Raw genomic sequence first — 11,275 nt, 5'->3', positions numbered from 1 at the left:
TACTTGCAAATATAATCTATGCTATTGTTAGTAATATTTGAGGGTCAAAGAAGCACATCAGGCGCTCGGGAACCCTACAAACGCGCGGGTGAGGTAACCAGATATCTACCCGAGGGACTGTAAATGCCAAGGCTATGGACTGTGGATTTCGCCAGCGGAAATCGCGTCGTGACGCGATTTGGCGCGGGCGCGCGCCAAAATCGACCCCCTCCTCAGCTAGGTTCGGGTCGGGAAATTCACAGTCCCAACCGCGGCATCACAGTCCACTCGGCACCCAGATCTGTGGCTTGCCCCGAGCTTTAGCTGACCTACTTGCTTGCTCCTGGTATTTATTCCTTACTTAGCTGCACTGTACCGTAGCTGCACATGTACTATAGTTCAAATAAATTTTATTCCGAATTTTCTACCCTACCGTACCCTCATGGAGGAGGCTGCATCTGCCCGCCTCCCGAGCTTGACTTGCAGCGGTGGCGGGAGTTGCTTATGTAATCCGATTAAGACCGTAAACTTTCCTATGATCAGATTCACTTATTCCGCTGGCTTTACGCTTTTCATGCCTTATTAGGCAGGTGGAGCTCGGCGGTTCCCGGGTATTCCCACGCCTCGCGCGACGCGTCGACGTGTCGCCTTTCCTCCTCGTGCCCCGGCGGCGGCACCTCCCCCGGGGTGTTTTTGCTCTCCTGTAGTGGATAGAAGTTGTTGCATAATACAAAAATGCGTGTAACTACTGATAATGTACTCAAAAAGTCGTTCTATGTAGTCAGTTTAGCCCCCAAGAGCCGGGGAGGCATCCTGCAAGCGGAAAAGCACTCATTTTACCGCATAAGTGCTCGAAAGCGCGGCATAAGCAGCATCAGCATTTATTTCGGTGGATTTACGCCGATTTACAGGATTTACGGCCACATGATGCGTGGATTTACGGGCACGTCACGCCCTCCGTACAATTATGCTTGTCAAAGTGCACAAATATTCCACCCCCGGAATTTTTGTGTTTCCCCCCGGTAATTCGTGTCTCCCCCCGGTATTTGAGGGTGGCGGTGCATTACGACTGCCATATGTGGCTGCGCCACAGGTGGCAGTGCTACAAGCTATCCATATACAGTGCGAGTGTCTCACAGTCACTCGCGTGCCCTGTGGCGGAGTGTGCCGACGATGCCTGTCACGGCGGGCAAAGCAAGTGTCGAATCGCGCGGTGGCGCAGAAATTCAACATCATGTCGACTCACCTGTCGAGTTCCCCTCGGCAAATGCTATCCGAGATGCCGCGGCACAGTGCGCACAGCCACAGGTGCCCGAGTTGCATGTCTATAGTGTATATACTTACCCCTCGGACGCTCATTCTCTTATGGGGGAATGACTTGTATACACCCTCGCAACTCATCTGTATACAAGCCAGAGCTTAGAGTCCCATCCGAAAGCCTCCGGGCATGAGTCTGGCATGGCCGAGCCTCGATACGGCAAATGCCGAGTATGTCAGTTCGCATTCAACACGCCTTCGAAAGCCTAAAGGCGGTCGGATATTAGTGATTTTTGGACTGTCCTTGACGACAGTCTCATTTCTTTGCCTGAGCTTGCAATGTCCAAAGACTAGTCAACATGTCGCAAACCCCTCACACCTATCCCCCTCAAGCCCCCGATCCAATTGCGGCTCACATAGAACGGACTGTCCAAGCGGAAATTGTGAAGATACAACAACAGTATGCACAGCTGCGAGAAGCCGAACAACAGGAGAAAGCCCAGCGCGAAGCAGCTTTCCGAGAAGAGCTGACCCAGCGCGAATTAGCTTTCAATGCAGAGTGGGAGCGGATAGCAGCTGAGCAAGCTCGACAGTACGAAGCCATGCGTGCGGAGGCTGCGCGTGTCACTGCTGCATATCAGGCTGAAATAGACAACTTGCGGAGTCAGCTCGCGGCGACGGAGATACAGTATGTGTATTCTAGTAGTGAAGGCCTCTCATGGGATATGCTGATATGTTGCCAGGTCAGGTGCTCGAGAAGACGCTGACGTTGTAATGCACGGCAGCCCCACTAGGGGACGTAGGTCGCGTTCGCCCACCAAGGGTAAAACTAAAGCAAAGCGCAATGGGGATCTACATAAGCCCCAACCTACTGCTAAGCGCCAGCGAGGTGCTTCAGGTCCTATTACCGAGGGCTTTCGACGGTCTGTATCTCCAGAGAAGCAAGCCGATACTTTTCGATGCTCTAGCACTCCTGCAAAACAGCTTACCGGGACTCGGCGCTCAGTATCTCCAGAAAAGAGGGTTCGTAAAGGTCCCTCCAGGCGCTCGAAGTCACCCGTAAAGAAGAGCTCAGAAGTTAATCGGGTTTTAATGTCAGAACTACCGGATGATATTGCAGGGTTTAAGGTGTGTATCCGACTGGTGATTTTGACAGCCTCATTGCTCATTTGGATTAGCGTGCGTTATACGCTCACATCCGTATCTTGTGGCGCCTTGAACGAGGCATGGTCCCGAAACTCCCGCCAACCAACATTTTAACCGACTTTCAAGCACGCTTTAGCCCTGGACAAAACTTGGCAGCTATTGCATTGGCTGGTCCTCCGCTCTTGGATTCTTCCCTTGTTGAAGTTGCTCATACTCTCCGATTTGGAGCACGTGGGCTGGCGGAAGCACCGTGGCTGCTGCAAATTGATGATGCCATCCTCCAGTACTATCAAGTTTGTATCTCACGCTTTGGACTTCCGTGCTGGAACCCCGATCTCCGCCAAACTGCATATTCCCCCTATAATCCAGCCTGTCGCATGATCGCCATCACGACCTTCCAGCAGGGCCTCATGGCAAAGGCGTACAATCAATTTGGTCCGAATCCAAAATACGCGTTGAACACGATGACTATCTTAAGGCTCTATGACCATTTTGTACATCATTACCAGCAGAAGCGCTTCGTCAAGGAGCAGAAGTCGCCAGGCAGCGTAGCTACAACGGAGGCTCGTAAGACAGCATATAAGAATCGAGAACGTGTAAAGATCATGCTGACCTCGTGCTTGCTATACTTACTTACTTTTTTTTCTTGCATAGCTGGCCGCTTCTAGGGCAAAGTTTGCGAAGGAATACAACCTCCCACGTCGATATATCGATATCGTGTCTGATGTCAAGGCCACCTCTGATGATGAGCGGGATCCGGTCACCAGCGACTATGCCATCAAGCGCAGGCCGGAGCGTTCTGCAGCCGCAAATGCCTTCTTCCGCCGTTTCGATGCTTACAAAGAGCAGACATTGAAGCTCTCTCGACGTGGGGGGCAAAGGGATCGTAAGCGCTTTTTGCCTGAAAATCCCGAGGATACACCATTCCCAAGTTTGTCTACGACAATGCCTCTCGACTACTTTAATCCGGAATTCTATAATCAGCTTCTCCCTGGCCTCCGACTCAAGATCACGAATCGGACACTGGCGTTCCCACCGGATGCCCGTGATATCCTCTCGCCGGCCACTAACTTCGAGGCCGAGGCGGCGTCTAGCGAAGAGCTAGTTGAAAGATTTGGTGGAGAGATATTCGCGCGGTACAAGATCCCGGATGAGAGTGTCATTGATGAGGACTGGTCGGACTCCGGTGATGAGGAGCTTGAACCGGATGAGGACGAAGAGGATGAGTTGCTTGGCGACGATGAAGATGAAGATTATGATGTTCTTGCGGAACGACAGAAATTTGCTGAAATGGTCAATAGTGAGCGGCAGTAATATTGGTATGAGTCACCTATAGAATAGCATACATTCTCGTTTAGAATATTGTACATAGTCTTGCATAAAAGTACATAGTTTTGCATATACAAGAAAGACCACTTCTAATCAGATTTATGCGGCGGCTTGGACTCGTGATCATTGAGCGTGTATGTGAAGACCGATAGTGGCACAGTTACCTGCTGTCCAGTACGTCTTTCGCTGTCCAGCACTCTCACCATCGACTATGGCTTCAACACCGCCCAATCGTGTGCTCTGTGTATGTACAAAATGCCGACAATCCTCGCACCAGGACCAGGATGGGAAATTGTTACCAGGTGTTCTTGTTCACCCAGGAACTCGCCGTGCACATCTTAAACTGGATGCTGACATGAAGTTATCCATGGGCGTTGCTGGCTCCGGGTCAACGCCGCATGAAGCAGTGCCAAGACCTGACCATCATGGTGATGTACATGTACGTACCTTCTGCTTGACCGATGAAAAGAAATTCACTCAAGTTGCAACTGCTCCCTAATGAGCAGCAGCGTGCCACTCACACTATTACCGCTGCTGCCCAGGCCACAGAGGATACAGATGTCTTCATGGAAGACATCAACTTGAAGGAAGAGAGCTCGGATACAGACACCGTCATGGCTGATGACGGAGATGGTAAGTCTGGAGCTTGTTGATTCCACATCTCTCTTGATGATTATCGCTGTACTGTAGCATCACAATTCCAAGAACAGGCCTCTGCTATCATGACACTCGCTTTGGTCCTTGCAAGTTGGCTCCATTTATGCTGTGGTCTCAGCCGAGAGGCATCGTCACGTGTCCTGAAGGTCGTTCATGCCATTATCACTTTGACATTCCAGCTTGCGCGCCTTTTCCATATCACCTCTCGTGCTGATAGTGACACATCTTCTATGGATATCGACATGAAGCATGATGTGCGTACTGCCATGTCCAACCTCTCTATAGAGCCTATCCTCCACCGCTCAGTCTGCTGTCCGAAATGTTTTGCGCAGTACTCCATTCAAGACTGTCCTGACATCTGTCCCCGGCGTGAGACCCGGCGGAGCAAGCCTTGTGGGGAGGTTCTCTGGACTATCCGTCACGGGAGCAATGGTGGCCCCATTCGGTGTCCACGCCGTCTCTACTCCACACAGTCATTTGAATCATGGCTGACTTGGTTCCTCTCTCGTCCGGGTATTGAAGATATCATTGATGAGTCTTACGCCCATGTACCATCCGGAGATACTATGCATTCTATCCGCGACAGTCCCGCTTGGAAAAGCTTTGGTTCCTTCACCTCCACGCGTGGCAACCTTGTCTTCAGTTACTACATTGACTGGTTCAATCCTCTGACAAATAAGATTGCCGGCAAGAAGGTATCTGCAGGAGCGATAATGCTATTCTGCATGAATCTCCCGGAGCACCTGCAGTGGTTACCTGAGAATACCTTCTTTGCTGGCATTACACCTCCCCCCAATGAACCGACAGTCACGACAATAACAAATATTGCTGACCCAGTTATTGACCAACTTGCGGAGTTCTACACAGGCAAGAAAATACCAACTTATCGTTATCCGATGGGCTTCTTCACCCGAGTTGGAGTAATGCCTTTCATCGCAGACCTGATCGCTATCCGGAAAGCAGGAGCAGGAGGCTTTGCATCGCACAGCGCCGAGCTCTTCTGCTCCTTCTGCACGTGCCTCCGAAGTCAACTCGAGTGTCTGGACCCTACTCAATGGCGGCCTCGTACCGGGCTTGAAGTTCGAACTGCTGCTTGGCGCTGGCATGACGCCCAGACTAAAACTGCGAAGAAAGAAATCTTTGCTGAGACCGGGGTGCGGTGGTCATCACTGCATAAGCTCTCTTATCGGGATCCTGTTCGGCATACAGTTCTTGGTGTTATGCATAACTGGATGGAAGGTGTCTTGCAGCACCATGCCCGCAGGAAGTGGGGTATCGGTATTGAGCCTGGGTCAAGCAAAGATGAAGATGACAGTATGCTAGCCTCTGCATCAGACATCAATCAGGAAGCCTCCGACGCAGATGCTATGGATATTGACATGTCAGAGCTGGGTGTTGAGGTTGAGGAGCTGATGAAGGACAGCATCGAGCATAACGACATTCCTTCATCACAGAGGCGCCGAACTCCAGCAGTCAACTTCCAGATGGACAGCAGTGGCGAGGAGAGTGGAGATGATGACTTCCTGCAGGCTGATGATGAATCGGAGAGTGATGATTCAGACGATGAAGATACAAAGAATGATACGGGACCGGGACCTACCTGTATTTTCAGCACACTTGAGCTTGGGAGAATCCGGGCATGCATTAGCGACACAGTGATTCCGACATGGGTGGACCGTCCACCGGTTAATCTTGGTGACAAATCTCATGGAAAACTTAAGGCTGATAACTGGTTCATACTCTTCTCTGTCATGCTTCCGATGGTGCTCGTAGAACTCTGGTGGTCAACCAACAACCACCGGGACGCACAACTCTTAGAGAATTTCTATGATCTGGTGACATGCACAAATATCATTGGGTCATTCTCCACAAGCAATGACAAGGCCGACACATACCATGCACATTATATCCGTTACCGGTCTTCACTTCGCCAGTTGTTTCCGCGCTCGAATTCAGTCCCAAATCATCACTATGCAATGCACAATGCCGAGTTGCTCAAGTTTTGGGGCCCACTGATGAAGATAAGTGAATTTCCATATGAGCGTAGCAATGGTCGCCTGCAAAAGATCAAGACAAATGGACATATTTGTGAGTACGTTGCACTGGATAACTATGTGCGCTGACAAAGGTTATGCACAGACGATCTTGACTATACTATGCTACGGCAAATATGCCGACGCGGTCGTCTAACGGCGAAGATCCAAGATGCCATCCATATCGGTGATCCACTAGGGAAGGTGTATGAGTTGTTGATGCCTCGCACAATCTCCACACCATCCTCAACTGATGCCGATGAGCGGTATCTTAGGCTAATTCAGGTGCACGGGAAAGGAGATAAACTCGACCCACTGATTTATCAACTCATGCTTGATCACCTGAATATGACAGGCTCTGCTGCCGTGCGCCATTATCAAAACCTACCACATCCCATCGGTGCCACGGTCCTGTCTCCTAGTGGTCTTCGGGAACGGCACTTCAAGCACAAGGACCGGGATTTCTCAGATTGGACAACGCACGAGGGCAACAGTTCTGTAATCTATCGGTTACCAAGCGGAGAGCAGGGCGCTGGATTCATCGACACAATCTGGTCGGTGATGGTAGGACACGATGCACGTCTCTTACTTGTGATAGCCCCGCATGAACAGTTGTCCAATAGGGACCTCAGGCGAAGTCCCTTTGCGACAATGCCTGGGTTCTTGAATCAGCTGGTATATGCCCACTCGTCGTCCCATCGAGTGGTCATGCAACCAGACTCTATCGTTACGCACGCTGCGTTGCGACGGCGACCAGCACGGACTTTCGGAATATCCAAAGCTACAATGATTGTGCACGATCTGAGCCGGGGTCGGAAGTAGTATATTGACTACATACCGTACATTATGTATGGCTACCGTCGGAAATGATTGAATTTAACACTATCTAAGATGAGCTTGATACTATAGTGATGGGAGAGAAACGTGCCCCGTACCGCACAGTGTAATCACAACCCTCACCTCACCAATCAGGACATCCTCGGAGTCCGTACCAGTGCATTTTGCTCCCTCTCTGAACTAAATCCCCTGAGATATTTCACCTCTGCTAGGCTTCGAGAACATATGAAGCAGCGAAACACGAGCATGACGCGTGCATTGAGAGGGAGGAACAGGGTGACATCATCGGAGACAGACGGATGAGTGTTGCATAGTCAGAGCTGATGTAACATAGTCGAAACTGCAATACAGATGTACCTTCAATCGAATCCTCCATCTCATAGGGTGGCGGAGGAATGTGCGAGGGAGGAGGCGGAGGAGAGGAGGAGGGACGGGAGCGAGCGCAGGAGGGACGGGAGCCAGATGAGGAACGGGATGAGGTGCGTGTAGATGTTGACTGCCGGAGGGGTTAGATGGGCATACAGGAGAGGCAGCGAGGGACTCACGAGTCTCGTTGTGCAGCGCGAAGAGCGAGAGCACGATCAGCAGCCACCACGGAATAGACCTGGTACAAATCAACATTTGAACACAATACAACAGAACGACCACTCACCGATACCCGCCGCGCACAAACTCGTTTTTTCCTCCACTGCGCGGGCAAGTCTGCGTACCGAATGAGCTTGCTCCCATTGAACAACCACCGAATCGCGTCCCTGACCTCGCGCGCCGCTCAGCCGACAGCATCCTCCATCTCCCCGACCCGCTCGACGACGATGCTGGAGAGGTGGGAGAGCATGTCGAGGATGGCAGCGGACGGGTGGATGGAGGAGGCGGCGGCGAGGTGGTCTAGCATTCTCTGAACCCACTTCTTGCTCTCCTGATAGCGTCTTGAGTCATGCGAACGAAGTATCGTAGGTTAAGGGAAAGTCATCACCGGTGGTAACGATCACTCAGTCGACTCGTAGAGGACCTCATATGCGCCCAACGCGGGAGGGAGGACACTGTTCACATTCGTAGTCGGCCGACGGGGACGACAGTCCTGACGAGTTTGCGAACATTGACCGGTATCGTAAGACTGACGCTGCCACACAAGTTAAGTAAGCGGTGTTGGAGGTTAAGCAAATCCAGAATGCTTACAAGAAAACAGCAGAGCATGAGTAAGGGCTGGGCAAATAACGGGAGACGAGGTGTTGGTGCCGAGTTGAACTGCAGATTTTCTTCTCCCGAGTTTCGCCGTTTATAAGATGCTTGGTGTCAAGCTATGGTCTTGAGAGACCTTTTAGTACAGTTGATCTAAGCATTGAAATACTGAAGTGCAGCTAGAATATGTTTCATTAAGCACATCGCGGGTATCGTGAGGAGCTCTGCACGGCGCTGCCGTGCGTGGCTAAGCTTGAGCTTCGGGCGTGCAAGATTGATGCCCGGAGGCTCTCGGATGGATGTCTAAGCTCTGGCTCGGACGCAGATGGGTTTCTATGGTTTATACGAATCATTCCCCCTAGAGACATTGAGCGTCCGAGGGGTAAGTGTGCACTTTATAAACGCAACACCGTATGCACCGAATACCGGTGGCAGTGCACTCGGTACAATGCCGCGGCATCTCGGATAGCACTGCCGCGTGAATTCGACAGGTGCTTCGACATGCTGTCGAATTTCTGCGCCGCCGCGCGATTCGACACATCCTTTGCCCGCCGTGTGTGCCCTCAGCCACAGCGATGCCAGCGAGCCGTCGCAGGCCATCGCTGACATCGCTCTCGACCCAGATGGTAATATGATAGAATGCTAGATTGATGTATTATGCTATTAACAGCAGTATGGATGCTTTCCAACTCTATGAAGGATTGTGGTTGGGATGGCAAACACCATTGATTTTTCTGGGGGTGTTTTGATTTATATAAACTTCCTTGCATGTACAGCTCCAGAATTGCAGGAAAAAACTCCCAACAGAATTAAAATGAGAATATCATTGTGTAAGTGTTGTGACATCGACCTCTGGGTCGAGAGCGACGTCAGCGATGGCCTGCGACGGCTCGCTGGCATCGCTGTGGCTGAGGGCACAGGCATCATCGGCACACTCCGCCACAGGGCACGCGAGTGACTGTGAGACACTCGCACTGTATATGGATAGCTTGTAGCACTGCCACATGTGGCGCAGCCACATATGGCAGTCGTATTGCACCGCCACCCTCAAATACCGGGGGGAGACACGAATTACCGGGGGAAAACACAGAAATTCCGGGGGTGGAATATTTGTGCACTTTGACAAGCATATACAATCACATCAAGCCGCCGCCGCTTCGCGCGGCGTTCCCGAGCGCTTCTCCCCATCAAACCCCGAGAGCTTTGGCGCCCTTGTCGGGATATTCATTTCGGGACCCCAGGACGCGTGGCGAATAATTAGAACACGTCTGACGCGTTGAGGACCCACGTGCTCCTCGTCAAATAGCATTATTTCTCATATTTAGAGCCTCTGTATCTAGTAAGAATGATTATGTACAGTATACTGCTTGTATTCACCATGAATCTGACACCCCTCGGGACCTTGCAATGCGGTGGGACTACAATCTTCGCGCTGTACCCACTACCTTGGGCCATCAGCCACCGTTGACCCCGGGTCACGGTAGGGTCGATTTACGTGGATTTACAGTACCTCACGTAAACTAAGCCAAATATCTGTACTTATTATAAGTCGTCGAACATCCCCGATCCAGTTATACAAAACAATACTTGAAAGGGAGATCTACCCATTGTGCCTCCCTTTTCGTTCAAATTATTGAGTACTCAGGTCATGGATGCAAGCCAGGCCTTGTGAACCGTTTTCGAGTCTTCGTTTAGAAGACTGGCGATGTCCCACGCGAGGAGGCAGGCACGCATGAACAATGGCAAGGCGGTAGTGCACGATTCCTTAGCTATTGTTGTATTGAACCCCGTCTTTTGCTCACAGCCATTCATAATCGCAGACTCGGACTTTTTGCCTTGTGGTGTGCAGAACACAAGACCGTGCATTGCATTGATACAGTGGCAATCGTTCTATGCGTTCTCGGATTCCAAATAGCAGACACTCATCGAAGTCATCCAGAGATCTATGCCTTGTGCCAGTGTATCGGCGAAGACGTGAACTGTCTTACCCTCTGCATTGACCTTACGGGTAAATTCAGCAATATCAAGCATCATGCTAGTAATGCTATGATCTTGTCCGAAGAAGCATCATCATAATTTGAACAAGAACACATCATGCCCCGGTGCCCGAGGAACCAGAAGTTCCACTTGTATTGTCTCGTGTGAGCATCCAGCATTGTTTATTTTGCATTCCAGGAACGAGCCTGAAATCGCGGGTCATCACAGGATCGATATCAAAGCATATTGTTTGTGAACAATGCCAGATTGTGGCAGGCAGAGAAGTGGCTTGTCGAGGCTCCAGACCACCTCCTGACACCGATGATTCGCCAAGATAATCAGGACTATTACACTAATGAACTGGCACATTGCAGCGATGATAGTTGGTTCATTCCGACGCGATTCTTCGAACACGCTGGCCAAATGATGGCAGTCGGACACGATGCCATTCCTTCCTCGGTACGTTACTCATTTGTCTCTCGATATGATTGCAGCAATGATGTGCGATGCGTGCATCTGCGCTATTAGAATGGCTTAATAGTGGTCGAACAAAAGAGTGTCAAGGATTGTAAACTTTTCACAGATAATTGGCCGCAGATTGAAGACAGATACCAAACAGCTGAGCTATTTGCGGGTGCGTATGATCACTGGGGTTATTTGCAACACTACAACTTATGGCATCTCCAGATGTATCAAAGTCCTATGCTGCGATGATGCCGAACCCGGACCGTGAGACCGCAGGCGGTCTCGAGTGGGAGTGTCCACCTATTGTGGTTTTCATTGACGATGTGTCAGGTAACAGCACCACTCAGTGGAACGTTCACTATTCTTGTTATATGTCGAATGGGGGGCTGCCACGCTCCGCAGTGAGCAGGAGGTTA

General features: G+C 50.8%; 3 protein-coding genes across 3 annotated transcripts; 2 read left to right on the top strand and 1 right to left on the bottom strand.

Annotated features, from left to right (window-relative positions):
- Window positions 1–2,768: 2,768 nt before the first annotated feature.
- Window positions 2,769–3,318, top strand: GLOTRDRAFT_13724 (uncharacterized protein; the record flags this gene model as incomplete). The annotated part of the gene is made up of 2 exons (XM_007869486.1): window positions 2,769–2,978; window positions 3,037–3,318. Coding segments are annotated over 2 exons (492 nt in total), but the record flags the coding sequence as incomplete, so codon positions are not given.
- A 604-nt stretch (window positions 3,319–3,922) lies between these two features.
- Window positions 3,923–6,491, top strand: GLOTRDRAFT_44744 (uncharacterized protein; the record flags this gene model as incomplete). The annotated part of the gene is made up of 4 exons (XM_007869511.1): window positions 3,923–4,150; window positions 4,194–4,344; window positions 4,417–5,749; window positions 5,792–6,491. 4 exons carry the CDS (start codon window positions 3,923–3,925, stop codon window positions 6,489–6,491), a joined length of 2,412 nt encoding a protein of 803 aa, XP_007867702.1.
- A 1,124-nt stretch (window positions 6,492–7,615) lies between these two features.
- GLOTRDRAFT_130766 (uncharacterized protein) lies at window positions 7,616–8,130 on the bottom strand (the record flags this gene model as incomplete). The annotated part of the gene is made up of 4 exons (XM_007869583.1): window positions 7,616–7,734; window positions 7,784–7,842; window positions 7,891–7,940; window positions 8,017–8,130. The coding sequence occupies 4 exons, from the start codon at window positions 8,128–8,130 to the stop codon at window positions 7,616–7,618; spliced, it is 342 nt and encodes a 113-aa protein (XP_007867774.1).
- Between the last annotated feature and the right edge of the window lie 3,145 nt (window positions 8,131–11,275).

The sequence above is a fragment of the Gloeophyllum trabeum genome (assembly GCF_000344685.1).
Source record: "Gloeophyllum trabeum ATCC 11539 unplaced genomic scaffold GLOTRscaffold_00010, whole genome shotgun sequence".
Classification (NCBI taxonomy): domain Eukaryota; kingdom Fungi; phylum Basidiomycota; class Agaricomycetes; order Gloeophyllales; family Gloeophyllaceae; genus Gloeophyllum; species Gloeophyllum trabeum.
The sequence above is the reverse complement of the archived record's forward strand: the minus strand, read 5'-3'. Positions and strand labels throughout refer to the sequence as shown.